The following is a 15387-nucleotide window of genomic DNA, read 5'->3' on the forward strand; positions in this document are numbered from 1 at the left end:
ATTGCCTGTCCTTGCAAAAGCACTGACACCCACCCCACCCCTCTGACCCTTAACGGTTTTACCAACCCAAAATCAAGCCCGGTGTGAGCCCAACACGGACCGTGTTGTCCCTTTCAAATGAGAATTTTTCTTTCTTTTAAGGTAGAGAGGCTAGCTAATTTCTCAATTCTTGAAATCAATCAATATTAGTAGATTAGTCTCTCATAGGGAACTACAACCCAACACAAAAGCAAAAGGCACCCCCTCAAAGAGATTGTTCTCTCCTCGATTTTCTCTCCCTAGGGATTCCCCTCTCTTTCATATTCATAGTCACTCGTATCACCATCGTCATCAATTTCATTATCTTCTTCAAGAAGAGCCTCCACTTGCTCAGCCACCACAAACTAGTCCTCAGCTTCATCAAACAACAGGATTCTCCTTGTCCCTGTGAAACAACGAAATCAAACAAACAGATTAAGATGCTGTGTGATAGTGAGCAAACGGGCAGCAGCAACCAATGGACACAGGTCTCCATCGCTATCACTTCAATAATTCTCTCCTGCATGCCCATTTTGTTCTCTTCCCCTTGTCTCAGAACCTTCCTCAATTCCCCAACTTCGATCAATCAAAATCATTATTATTACTAATATTTCCATTTCTCACCACAACACCCTTTACTTTTTGCAGAGGATGATGATGATCCCCTCAACAAATTCAAATTCACAAAGCAACACTACGACAGCTAAAAGACCGTGTCTGCTCGCATGGCGCAGCAAGCAGCACGGCAGAGGCTTCCGCAGCCGCAGCAGCTGAGTGCCCGCGCTGCGACTCGCGTCCGAACACAGTTCTGCTACTACAACAACTACAGCCTGTCGCAGCCGCGCCACTTTCTGCAAGGCGTGCAACGCGCTACTGACACGCGGGCGCCGAGCACCCTCCCGGAATGTTCAGTCGCGGCGGCTGCGCGCAAGAACAAGCGACTTCAAGAAACATCACCAGCGCCACAACCCTCCTCCTCCTCTCGCGCCGCCGCCGCCGCCACTGTAAGTGCGCTGCGGAACGGTCGCGACCCTGCGGCCCGGAGCATCTTCGTCGTCGATTGTTAATAACTTGGCAACATCTGTTGATCTCAGTTCTTTCCTGTATGGTGATGTGAATCTTGGTGGTGGATATGAAGCCCTTGGTCTTGGTGGTTTGATTCCTCATTCAGATCAATTGTCGACAGGGTTTGTCAACAATAATTCCTCTAATCTGCAGTCTTGTTTCTTGAATAATGAGTATCCAGCAAGCTTTGGATCTCAAGCGGCGTCGCTGCTTGTCTCGAGCATGAAGCAACCGAGGAAAGTAGAGGATCGGTACGCGCAGCCCGCGTTGCCTTACGAAGGACCGCAACAAGGCTATGAGAGTCTGAATCTAGGGTTTGTGAAGGATGTGAAGGTTGAGGACGGCAACAATTTGAATAATATGGGCAACAACAGTGCTGGTGATCAATGGCAAGCTAACTATCCATTTGAAGCCCTAAATGGTGCAAGTGATTCATCCTATATGTACTGGAGCTCCGCTATGGGAGGTTCAGTGTGGCCGGATCCTTCGAGTTCTTCAGTTGCCCCTTTGATCTAGCTAGCTCAACATTTCATTCTCACTCAAAATTCTCTAAATTTATTTTTTTCCCCTTTCCTTTTCTTTTATTTTCGTTCTTCTAAATCTTCTTGGTGTCCCATTCGTTAAATATGGATCGGAGAGATCATGTCGGTTGCAGGCATCGTTGATCGCGGTGTTGAGAAGATCGTTTGCTCCGAGAGGAACCTCGGATCCATTAGGGTTTCATCATCTCCTTTGTGATAAGAGTGAATAATTAATTAAGAGGAAAGGAGGTAAGAGGAGAGTTTTATATTAAGTCACGTTTATTTCTATATGTATATAGGTGATACCTTGGTTTTTCTAATGCATTTGCTCTTAATTAATGAGTGGTTTCTCGGGGTATATTGAAGATATATATGATCGTTTAAAATGCATCTCTTTTTTATTTTTTTACTTTTTTCTTCTTTTGGTTTAGAGGAGTTTATTACAGAGTTATAACAATGTCAAGAGTGGGATTTTATTTCCAATAGTGTTGGTGGCTTCAGTTTCTTGTGATGTTATTTGCACTGTAATAGATTGTTGATTTAACTTTTAATTTTCTTCGCTTCGATTGCTTTTTTAATTTTTTTTTAATTTAAATTACAGAAACTGTCTTAATTTGAATCGTTTAGATGTATCGTGGATCATGAACTTTATTCTGTTCGTCTGAGAATGCTGTCCTCTCTCCCACGCAGTTGCCACTCTTACGAAGCTTTATTGGTTTGGTGATGCATTGGAAGATGTGCTAGATTTTTTTTTTTTTTGATCTAAATGATAAAATGGAGACAAATATTTGATTCTTCTGACAAACTGAAATGTATCTTAGAGCATGCAATGGAAGCTTGTGTGTGTACTGAAGTGATCCAAACTCATCTCTTGTTTTTTCAGTGCGGTACGAATTCTTTTCTTAAGAAGAAAAAGGGAAAACAATCATAAAATAAACATAAATTTTCTGCAATGGAAGCTTTTATGGTTATATGACATAATCTGATTGCTTATGTTTGGTGCATATTAGTGCATATATATACGGGCTACATAGAAACATATATATGCACCATAGGAAAGTATAAGAAATTGGTAGAACCGGATCAATTTCTTGTTTCTATAAGTTTCTTCAATTCAGAAAGCAATGTCCTCAAAACTGTGAACCCTAGATCTTGCTTTTCGTGAAGCTTCACAAAAGAAAAAAAAGAAAAGTAATGTTTCTGCATTACAGGCTCTTGAACTCTCTCTCTTCAACGGAGACATAGAATTTCTACTTTTATTGGCAACTATAATTAAGTGTAACTGTGGATTCATTGATTTTAGCACAATGGACATATTTTTACCCTCTACGTTTTGTTTTACTTGCATTATAATTCATTTATATGGAGGAGTCTGCAATCTGCATATCGATCTTGCACACCTTGATGCAGCCTAGATAAAATTGCTATGTACTGATAATCCACTGACATTTATTATTAATCAGTTAATCCCACTGTGTTTATCAATTCGCGGGACTAAATTTAACCTAATCTATCCTTCAGTATGTGACTTATATGTACGTAAGAGGATTGTCATCAGGTATCGATTTTGGTCTCAGAGAAGAGTATTTTAATCTACATATAATCGAATCCAAGGATTTTGGAGAGTGTCCATTGAGCATAAACCCGCGTTTATGATTTCAATTAATTTTGTGTCGGGCAACTAAATTGAAACAAACATCAAACAATTATTGGTTGTCATATAACGTTCGAATCATGTGAAACATGAAGAACTAATTGTGCTAATAATTTTGACAAAATTATAAGAAGGTCCCAATATCAATCATTCCCATTTTCCAAATCAATCATTGCTCAATGATTCACACGCTACCTTGAATGCATTGTTGTGACGTAATTATGCAGTGAAGAATACGGTAATGCTCAGGATAAAGTGGATAACAAATCAGCGTTCCATATTCTGCTAGTTTTTTTTGGCTAAATTATACTTAAATACCCTATTGTTTCACCACCTTTACACCTAAATACCCTAAGTTGTATAAAGTAGAATTTTAATACCCTACGCGGTGAAAAAATGTCACATTAGTATCTTTTGTTAGTGATCATGGGATTATTCTTAGGAAACTGTCTTGACAATTAACAAAAGGTATTCAAGTGCTACGTTCTTACAACTTAGGGTATTAAAATGCTACTTTCTTACAACTTAGAATATTTAAGTGTAAAGGCGGTGAAACAATAGGCATTTAAGTGTCAAATTTTTAGGGTATTAAAGTGCTATTTTTTAACATCTTAGGGTATTAGAGTGATGCTTTTTACAACTTAGGGTATTTAAGTGTAAAGGTGATGAAACAATAGGCCGGGTATTTAAGTTCCAGCCTAGTTTTAAAAAAAAGTAATTGGCATCATCTGATAAACAATGGTCTCCGACAACTCTAAATTCCCTAACAAACAGATAATTACTTATGATGATGGTGACAAAAAATACAATGAAAAATTTTCATGGCAAGTGACTGCCAAATCCTTTAAGTTTCTTTGCTTTCCTTGTTACTAGAAATATATATGATATAACTAGCTAGCTATGCTGCATATATGATTCTATAACTTTTGCTACTTCTGCTATTTTTCATAAAGGCGCATACATCTCACATTAATGATGACTCCTCCCGGATTTAATTCCTTATTTTCCATTAGGGAAAAAAAATTTAATTAATGTTTTTATAATTACTCGAAAAGTCTCACTGATTTTTGTACGCCTGAAACGTGAAAATATGTGTATATATCTATAGACTCTTCATTACATCCGTGGCAATTCGGTTCTCATTTTTTGTTTCATTTTCTCCCCTAATTGCTTCATTGGATTTTACGTTTATAAACTAAATCATTCTATTTCTATCTAGTTTTTCACCTTTTATAGTTATTTTTTTCTTTGAGTGCACGGGTCATAAATGTTCGACACGCATGCATCACTTTAGCACATAGTTATTTTTTGACAAATATTCGGAACAGTAGGAATACACATGTATAAGATCTGTATCTTTTGCTACAAGTCGTATCGTGACGCACGTACGTATCATGTAGTATGCTAAGGCTGTAGAAGGTGGTCATGTTGAACTCTTGAATGAGGGTCCCAGCACGTGATTCGAATTTGGGCTACGTTGGATATTAAAATCCACTCTTCCAAAAATAATGTTAACTTCGAATACAACCCCTAACGAGGGCCCAAACACATGATTTGACTATGGCCTACCTTAGATTTTAAATCCAATTAAGTTGCCAAACATACCCAATAAAATAAAAATAAAATCATGAAAATATACCTAAAAACTTGAATGCTATTTCTAAGAAAAGAAAGATACCATATGGCTCAACGAAAATGGAGTTTGGGTTTCATCATGATTAGGAGATTGTGTTTCATCATGATTAGGAGTTTGAATCGATCCTATTTTAATTAGGAAATTAGGCTAAAGATAGGATTTTAGTTTCCCTATATATATTGTTCTATTGTTGGAGAAAAAACCAAGCAGAAGAGACACTACAACAAATTGCACTTTTCCCGACGCTTATTCCCGACGCATGGTTAAATACGTCGCCAAAAATTATGTTTTTCCCGACGCTTTTAGTTAGCGTCGGCAAAAAATATATTTTTCCCGACGTTTATAATTAGCGTCGCTAAAAGTGTATACTATTAGCGACGTTTTAACTTAGCGTCGGTAAAAGTTATGGATTTTCCGACGTTTTTTTATTTTCGTCGGCAAAAGTATAGTTTTTTAGCGACGTTTTAGAATTAGCGTCGCTAATAGTACACATTTATCGCGACGTATTAGACTAACGTCGCTAAAAGTATTCTTTCCCCGACGTATCTATTTAGCGTAGCTAAAAATCATATTTTTTACGACGTTTATTTATTTATCCGCGTCGCCAAAACAGCCCCCCAAAATTTTCCCACTCGTAAAAGGGAGGGAAAATTGCCCCCTTTTATTTTCACGAAGAGCCAAAACCCCCACCCCCGCTCTCTCTCTCATCAGCAAATCGTCCCCAAACCGTGCTTCTTCTCTGAAGTTCGCCACCTTCGTCGAAGCTCACCGCCGCCATCGTCGGAGATATCCGCCTCCGTCGAAGTTCACCGCCGCCTCCGTCGGATCTCGTCATCGTCAGAGCTCTCTCGCCGCCTCCCTCCCTCTCTCTCTCGCTCTGTATTCTCAACTCAAGGACGAGATCTCGTTCAAAGGTGAGCTTGATTTCGATCTTGTTCTGTCTAATTTTTCTTTAGATTTCAGTTGATGTGAAGTTTTTATGCGGGATCTGGATCTCGTTTGGGCGATTCTAGACTGTGATTAGCTTTAGATTGGATCTAGGGTTTTTAGTAGATTTATCAGAGATTTGGGTGCTCTTGTTCTAGATCTGTGCATTTTTTTTTTGAATTCTGAGCATTTTATCGATTTATTTATGTTTAAAGCAGTAAGATCTGATCTATTGAATATCATCATGATAATTTGCCTTTGAAATTGATGAGTTTTTTGTTCTGGTTCGTTTCGATGCATGTCTAGTGTTCGATTGAATGCTTTAAAAAGACATAATTTTTATGGCTTATGATATGTTTTATGGCACAAAAATTACTGAAATAAATTATCTTTTAAACCTATTTTCATCCTATACGTGCCTCTTTAGAAATTTACGGGAATTATTCAAGATTGATGCTGCAGACTACATGATATCCATTTGTGGTAATGTGGAAACTAATGAAGCTTTATCTCTAGATTATTATTATTATTTGTTATATGTTGAGGGTTTATGATATCCACATTCCTGATGCTAATTAAGGACACTGATCGGGTAAATATCACACTTTACTAGTGGTTTAGATCTTTTTTGGCCTTCTTTGCAGACACCTAACTATTGTGTGTTTCTTTTTCATAAATATTGTGTGTTTCTCAGGATCATTATAAATTTTAGAACATGGCATAAACTTCAAGTAGGACTTAAAACTTTGTGTGACTGATTGTTTTCAAGGAATTCCTCCCCGACTATGGTGTATAGCTATTCTGCCCAATAAGTTATTTATACTTTAGGACATGGCGATAACACTTCCTGAATGTAACCATGCATGATATGTGACTTTACCCTTTGATAACGATTATACTCGTTCTTTTAACACCTGTTATAATTAATCTGGATTCATGTGCACTTGTAACCATACTTATTCTGATAGTCAATTCTGATATAAACATGTTGTTTGTGACAATGTTGAAGACTTGACTTTAAAGCAATATTTCTAATGTTTCCTTCATCTTTTTTTCCCTAATGTAGATCATTATGATGTCAAGATGCCTTGCCACCTTATTCTCTCAAAGCTTGCAGTGAAATGTCCTTCTGCTGTCCTTGCAGGTTGATGACTTGATTCTCCTAACATATGGTTCTAAATTTCCTCGTAACCAATAACTCCTTTGTTGACAAAATTAAATTTCTGTTGTAGTTTTGGATTCATTGGTTGACCCTCTTGAGAGAACTATTAATCATAAGCCAAAGCTGGATGCTGTTAAGCAGGAAGTTGACCGTAATGAAGACATGATCCGAAGTGCTCTTCGTGCTATTGCCTCGGATGCTGTTAAGCAGGAAGTTGACCGTAATGAAGACATGATCCGAAGTGCTCTTCGTGCTATTGCCTCATTGAGTCGCATAAGGTATGAATTTTTGGACGTTCTCAATGACGAATGACATTATTCTTCGTCTATTTCTTGCTTATGACAATACTGATACTAGAGAGGCAGTCAACTTCTGTTTTTTTTAAACCTGTTTATTTATGTAGTTTTTTTCCTTGCAGCAGCACATACAGTTTTTTTGCTGATCCTGATATCATAGTTCCATGTGTTTTCTTGCAGACATTTAGTTCCATAATGAGATCTGGCGAAGTCATTTAGTTGGTCATTTTACAGGAAAAACCACTGAGTTATTAAGATCCTTGTTTTGTTTAGGAGCTATCGTTAATGATTCCTAATGAAAAAAGCTTCATTTTAGGTTATTGGGTTATGATTTTCTTTATGTCTGGGAATTACAATTTGCTTTTACTTCTCATATTTGGATAATGTTGGATATGGCTGACAAAGATGATTTTTATGGTCTTCATAATTGCATGAATCTGGTGACTAGATAAGTAGATACAATGTTTCAACAGGGCTTCATTCTAGATGTATCAACTCCATAACTGTGTAGTTATTTTGGTTCTGAAAATATGATCTGAAAGTGGAAGCTAGAGAAATGGTGATAAAAATGTGATTTAAAATTTTATTTCGGGAGTGTATTTTCAAGGAACTGGAGAATGTTGCCTATTTTTATAGGAATTGGAGGTTCTTTGTTCTCTGAACATGCTGGTGTTGCTGGAAGTAGAGCTAGAAAAGGGTGATCTTTACCTCCAAATAATTTCCTTTTTGTGTAATTTTCAAATGCCTCTAGTCATGATCTTTGCTATGATTTTGCTTGAAAATCTTGCTTTTGTTCCCCCTACTTAATGATCAATCTGTAGTATTTTTAAGTCTCACCGAAGAACATGTTAGTGTATCTAAGCGCTATAAAATATATAGTAGTATTTGTTTGAGCTATATATTTGTAGTTGATAATCTAACGTTGCATTTTCTCTAACAGGAAATAATCAAAGAACTGATAGAAAGGCTACCACACATGAAAGAGCTTATGAATATGTACTGTGGCCTTGATAGAGTGACTGCAAAGCAACAAATGCAGGAGTTAGACAGAGTTGTAAAAAGTCTACCAGAGAGTATACCTTCATCTGTGAAGAGGTTCACTGATCGTGTCGTTCTTTCACTTCAAGTTTTATTTTTTTAACTTAGTTTAGTTTCCTGTAAATCTTATAATGTGTAATTCTCTGAAATGGAAAACACTGAATATGGAAAACTGGAATATTTAAACAGGCCTTTGAGTATTGACTTGGAAATGAAAATGAATGTAATTATTTTGCAACGGGAGCAAATTCTTTGTTTATCATAATATGCAACTTGTTTGGAGTATAATTTGATGTTTGGTTTTTTTGTTGATGTGAATGGGAGCAATTTTTTTGTGGATGTTCAGGTTCAGTGTAGGCTTGTAGTTGATAGAAAAAATATTACTTTTGGCGATGCAAATTAGTGTCGACAAAATTATATTTTTTACCGACGTATAATTATGTGTTGCCAAAAATTATACTTTTACCGACGCTATCTTGCGTCGGCAAAAGTATAGCTTTTAGCGACGCTATCTTGCGTCGCCAAAAGTATAGTTTTTAGCGACGCTTCACTCTGCGTTGCTAAAAGCTGCACTTTTGCCGACGCTAACTTGCGTCGCCAAAAGTATAATTTTTAGCGACGAACAATTTTACGTCGCTAAAAGCTATATATTTGCCGACGCATAGCTTTTGCCGACGCTGCATGCGTCGCCAAAAGTACACTTTTGCCGACGCAAAATATTATGCGTCGCTAAAAGATATACTTTTCCCGACGCATGACGCGTCGCCAAAAGTGTACTTTTGGCGACGCAATGTATTTGCGTCGCCAAATACTTTCCTTGACGCACTTTTGGCGACGCGTTAGCGACGCTGCATTTTGCGTCAGGAAAGATTTTTCCCGACGTTTTTTAAACTTTTGCCGACGTTTTTGTTTCGTCGGCAATGTTGTATTTTGTTGTAGTGAGAGAGAGAGAGAGAGAGAGAGAGAGAGAGAGAGAGAGCCAATATTCTTGTAATCTAGGGTTAGAAGAGGGCGTAGCCTGATTCAAGAATATTACGCGAAAGACGAGGATGTAGGCGTCAAAAATTACCTATGGGTCCCCGTACACGGCTCGAGATAGAAAGAAGACGATGAACGTCGCTATCCGAGTCACAGAAGCTCATTTGATGACGATAAGCGCATGAAGTGAGTCGACGAACCATGCGAAGCAACGGAACTTCGGAATAACGGAAACACGAATGGATCGGGAGATACGCGTCGCTTACAAAAGACGAAGCGCCCCTCGTGTCCTGTTTACTCCACATATGATTCAATCATGGAAGCTCGTAGATCTTCTCGTCGGCTTTCCGATGCATTTTGAATTGCGTGATTCCAAATTCGGACGATGAAGATACGGTAGAAACGGACATAACACGCCAAACCAAGCTCAGGCCAAAGCTAAGACACCAAGTGGTGTCTCGGCCAAGCAGCCCCTGAAAGCAGTTTTTGGCAGATTTAAGCTGTTTTTCGACCGTTAACCGTCTGGATTTATTTTAACTGATAAAATATCATCCAAGAACGTGGTTAAGTGGTTATAACTGAAGATAAGAGTGAATCGATTGTTCTTATCCGAAAACAGAGGTCCCAAAGCCTATAAATACAGCCTCAGGGCCTTCATTTTTTCAGATCTGGAATTCTTGAGCGTTGGCGAAACCCTGCTGGATTGAAGACTGAAGGAACACGAATTTCAGAAGAGAGGAGGAGATCGGATCGAGTTCGTCAGCATAAAGAAGAGGAGCTAGCCAGATCTATAGTTCCCGGTTCCTTTCCTTGAGATTGCCTCGTTGCGGTGATCTCGAGAAGAGTGATTATCTCGCTGTTGCTGAGATAATTGCTTCGGTTTCTTGATTCCTTCGCGAATCAACGAAGCTCCGGATCTGATCTGATCGTTTGGTAGTCCACGGATATCAACATCCCCGTCACAGGCTAAGATCCCACGCAAGCAGCGGATGATAAATGTCCGTTACGTTTGTTTTAACGAGGGTTGTATTTTTTTCGTTTTCATTGTGTAAGTGTCTTATAAAAGACTATCTTTTTTTGTTGTCATTGTAACGACTGAAGTTGTAATGACTACATCAATGAAGACATTAACTTTCTTCCCAAACAGAGGATTTCGTAGTCTTTGTCCGTGTAAAAGATTACATCATTGGGAGAGTATTTCACAGTCTTTGTCCATTCAAAAGATATTGTAAGGAGAGGGCTTTGGAGATAATATGAGAGTTGATTATGTATGTGAGGTTGAAAGGTTGAGAGACGAGAGTTGAGTAGGTCCTCTTGTAGTTCTCCCTGATACATAGGGGATTTCTCGTATTGTTGCCCGTGAGCCGTGGACATGCATATGTCGAAGTTAGTCTACTGAGCCACGTAAATCTCGGTGTTCTTTCTTCTTGATTGTGGTTACTTTAGCACATAGTTATTTTTTGACAAATATTCCGAACAGTAGAAATACACATGTATAAGATCTGTATCTTTTGCTACAAGTCGTATCGTGATGCACGTATGTATAATGTAGTATGCTACGGCTGTAGAAGGTGGTCATCTACTGTTGAGCTCTTGAATGAGGGTCCAAGCACGTGATTTGAATTTGGGCTACGTTGGATCTTAAAATCCATTCTTCCAAAAAAAAAATGTTAATTTCGAATCCAATCCCTAACGAGGGCCCAAACACATGATTTGACTATGGCCTACCTTGGATTTTAAATCCAATTTAAGTTACTAAACAATAAACATACCCAATAAAATAAAAATAAAATCATGAAAATACCTCAAAAAAATTATGTTTATGGTTGGTATGCTTGAATTACATGGGGTCACTTTCCTCAGGTCTATGTATAGCATTTTGAGATTACAAACGTTCACCATATCCTTGGCCCTACAGTTAAGAACATTATAAAAAGCAAACTAAATTGACATAGCTTTGAAGTGTATAGATGAGCACTCTCTTACAGTAGTTGTCCACTTGTGACAATTTGAACAAGGGTGATCAGAAACGAAGAATAGATCCTAGTCAGTTCACACAAACAAAAAAGATTGTTCTGACGACCGTATATTTCATTTTTAAGCAGTTCCACGTCCTGGATGCAAGAAATTAATTGGTCGAATTCACATATGAAAGCAAAGCTACCTGAAACTTATTTCCACAAGATCATGAAACGTCTTCACAAAGCAAATAACCCAACTAACAGAAAATATTCCATTAAGCAACTCGTCACATTTGAGGACAAAATCATTTTACAACTAAATGTCAAGCTGAAAGAAAGGGTGAAAGATAAAATTAGTAGAGTAGTAGATTCTCACATTAATTTAGACTATAGTGCAGTTGTATGCACCATGCACACACAGCTGGTGAAGAACAGCCAGGTTAGAAAGATCCACATATACTGTTCAAAAGCGTACGAGAATGAATTTGTTGAGCCCACGAGAACTGTAGGCCCATGCTTGACCAAAAGCAGTGACGTGAAGATCAAAAAACAGTTTGAGAAACTTATCGTCATGTTCGCCCTGAAGGTCCCGTGAAGAGGGATTTAACCCCGTATCCGACCAACGTACAGCTAGCGCTCACATACAATACCCAGCGTTCATCAGAATGCCTTTGAAGTTTGAACACATAGAAACCTATTTCTTCTGTATTAGGTTCCTGAACAAGTTCACTGAAAATTCCAAGCACGTGTATCAGTACTGTCCCCTCATCGTTGAGCCCATTTGGTATCTTCCGCAGATATGTGTGCAGCAGCCGGACCAGCGCTGGTGCATTGGCCAACGTCTTACAAGAATTAGGCGCCGACATAAATACGTGAGGGCGGCTGGCTCATCTCAACAAGTCGAGCAAATATCTGGCGAGCATCTGGCCAGAGCTCCGAGGTTTCACTGTCCACGATATACTGGAGGATTGAAAAAAGCATGGCATCAAACAAATAGTCATCAGGTAATGGGCTCTTTGGCTTCTTGCACACCTCAAAGCGAGGAGATATCGGAAGCGTGCTCTCGTCCAGAGCCGCATCCACCTCTTCCTGAATCTCATGATGACTAGAAGGTCGGGATTCTTCCACGCCGATATTTTTCTCGGCGTATAAGAATTCTTTGAGTCCCGGTATGCGACTCCTATTAGAAGTGTTCCTGGATCTATAATGACGCCGAATGAAACCTAGTCCCGACGAGTTAATATTGAAGTTTAGGATCACCGTATTCGCCATGCAATGCAAGTGCTGTCCGGGGTTGAGGATTTTGTTGCGGGAATGAGAAGAGAGCACATGTACCTCCGGCGATGGTCCAATACCAAGACCTTGCTACGATAATTAGACAACAACCCCCAGATTGTAATTGAGTGTTGGGGTTATCAAGATATAGCTGGTCATAAAGCGGCAAGGCAGATAGGGCTCTAATACACACACGGGGCCGAAACGATAAATGAGATACCCGGGACGAATGCCCATGAGCCATGTGAAGCAACCGAGTGACATGACAGTGTAACCCTGACCATTTGATTCGTCTACTACAGCTTGGCCGTAGTTGGTCCCGGGAAAATAAGGAAAACACCGGTTGAAATCGAAATTCTTATGATCCCGGAGAATACGTCTCACCAAGGCCATATAATGCTTACTCCAATCTCAGTTTTCCAACCTCTGAATGAAAGGAGTAACATGTCTCTCTACACGAGCGGAAGGCGCGCCCATAAGTGTGGACAATGCATGACGAACCACGCCATGAGATAAGCGTAGGGCAATTCTACCTTTGGGTTCTTAGCACATTGACAAAAAGCGTAACATAAGCGTAGCAATCCCCAATGGATACGAACGATCATGGTAGGAAGAAGAGCATATTGATGGCTGTGAGTCAAACAAATGGCCGGAAATACCACATCTTTTGGCAATGCATCAAAGCTACCAGAAGGAACAATAATATGCTTGATCCATAACATGAGATATCCCATCAGTAAGGCTTTGGAAGAAATCGGCTCCCCACATTAGAAAAAGTAACTCTCAAATATTGTGTTTGTCAGGTAACCATGCTCATCTGAAGATGTTACATAAGACAAAGGTAGATGGTGTTGAGGCTTCAACATATTAGAGCCATTTTATTCATAGGTTACCGACTGTCGCGATTGGAGTATTTGGATCTGGTGGAGCTACTTCAGATTTTGGGTTGCTTCAGATATTTGGTTGCCCAGCATATGATCATATCGAGGATGTGAGATTTGATCCGAGTGAACATTTAGGATTCAGATACTTGTTTGGTTATCAGTTGTTGGACTCTGATTTTGTTCTGAGCATGTATGTCATATTTGACTCTCGGCAGGTGGAGAATGTTGATCAGATCATTGTGATATCGCAGCGGGTGGAGAGTGATGATATTCCACGTTAGGTGGAGATTACTCCACGTTCTCCGGATCATTCTGTATCGTTTGGGATTCCATTTGAGGTGACACAGATTGGGATCATGTTGATTTGGATACAGATGATGAGTTAGTTGATTCGAGTGCAGCTGATAGACACAGTTTGGATTTGGTTATGCCCGTTGGTTCACCTCAGGTGGAGGTGTTTAGTTCGTTTCATTTTAGGGCCATTGGAAAAGTTATCAGTTGCATATTTGTTGATGATATTGGAGAAGGATTGAAAACTCTTCTCGTTGATTGAGGGCCTTTTTGGAGGCCATTTGGTGAACTACGTGAGGCTTGATTCCTTGGGCAAGAGGATACGTAGGCAGTCATTTTGATGCAGCCGGTTTGGTGAGTTGATACCGACATTTAGAGTTTGTTTGCATTCTCGTTTGGGTTCTCAACTTGTTGTGGATTGAGTCTGTTGTCATGGATTTGTTTAACTTCGTACTGAACACAACAAGTGGGACATTTGGTTTGGTTGGTATCGGCTCAGTTTTGGGAAAACTTCGCGGAGGTGGAGAATTGTAGAAACGATGAAGGAATTTGGAGAAGAACATGTTTGGGAAGCAAAAGAACAATTTTGGTCATGTTCGGTCGACCGCGGTGCTAGGCCAGTCGATCGAATATGTGCACAAACCCTGAGTATGATTCAGGGCTTGGTGCGATCGATCGCCGCGGCCAACCGCCAAACCCTGTAATCAAACCCGAGTGTTTGGAGTTAGGTGCGATCGACCGCTACGGTCGACCGTCAAATCCTGCAGTTGATTTTTTTGGTTTTTGTGTTTGTCGCAGTCGACCGCATATCGGGTCAGGCACAGTTCTTTGTTTCCTGTTCTGATTTGGTTTTGAGTTTGGTATAAATATCAAACACGATTTAGGGTTCCGGGAGAGCAGTATTGGGGATATTTGGAGCACAGAAAAGAGTCTTTTCTGGAGCTATTGTTTAGGGTTTTGTTTGAGAGATTGAGAGCTTTGTTGATGAGATTAATTGGTGAGTTTTTTGTGTGATTTTGTAATATCAGTTTGTACTCTCCTTCTCTATTAGTGAAAACGCATCCCCATTGTCCCGTGGACGTAGACAACTTGCCGACCCACGTAAAATTCGTTGTTTGTGTTTTTGCCGTTATTTTGGATTGTTTGGCTTTCTCTCCCGGCGTTTGTTTTTGTTTCTCGAAGCACAACACCGCCCTCAGCCAGCCCACAACCCCATCATCAGCCTCCACATCACTGCGTTCAAATAAACGAAAAACTCCCCCATCCACGCACGCCTTCTCATGATCCTCGGAGAACGCGGGCGGCTTAATCAAATTCAACGGGAAGAGAATCTCGCAGCATCTCTGCTGCATGCGACTCAAACGACGGATATTCATGATTGCCAGAGGCAACAAGGCGGCTGTCTTCAGGAAGATTTGTAGAAGAGGACCTGCAAAGTCCACAAGATCGATACCAAGAGTCTGGGCGTTGAAGGGACGCGACGATGAGGACGTTGTCGATGGCGTAGTCTGCGGAGGGGACACAGTTGATGAGGCCCAGGGAGAAGAGATGACAAGGCGCGGGAGAAGTATTGGGTGTAGAAAGCTGGTAGGGTTTCGTCCGGTGTCGACTCCGTCGGTGATTCCAGAAGAGAAGAAGCGAGGGAGTGAGGAGAGAGGAGGGTTAAAACAGCTACAGTTCA

The 15387-nt window shown here is 39.9% G+C and overlaps 1 protein-coding gene across 1 annotated transcript; it reads left to right on the plus strand.

Moving 5' to 3' along the window:
* Nucleotides 923-8576, plus strand: LOC109834809. Its single transcript, XM_020402825.1, has 7 exons — nucleotides 923-1022; nucleotides 1205-1554; nucleotides 5508-5808; nucleotides 6888-6965; nucleotides 7054-7124; nucleotides 7194-7261; nucleotides 8220-8576. The coding sequence occupies exons 1-7, from the start codon at nucleotides 923-925 to the stop codon at nucleotides 8224-8226; spliced, it is 975 nt and encodes a 324-aa protein (XP_020258414.1). The 3' UTR covers nucleotides 8227-8576.

The sequence above is a fragment of the Asparagus officinalis genome, chromosome 3 (genome assembly GCF_001876935.1).
Source record: "Asparagus officinalis chromosome 3, Aspof.V1, whole genome shotgun sequence".
Classification (NCBI taxonomy): domain Eukaryota; kingdom Viridiplantae; phylum Streptophyta; class Magnoliopsida; order Asparagales; family Asparagaceae; genus Asparagus; species Asparagus officinalis.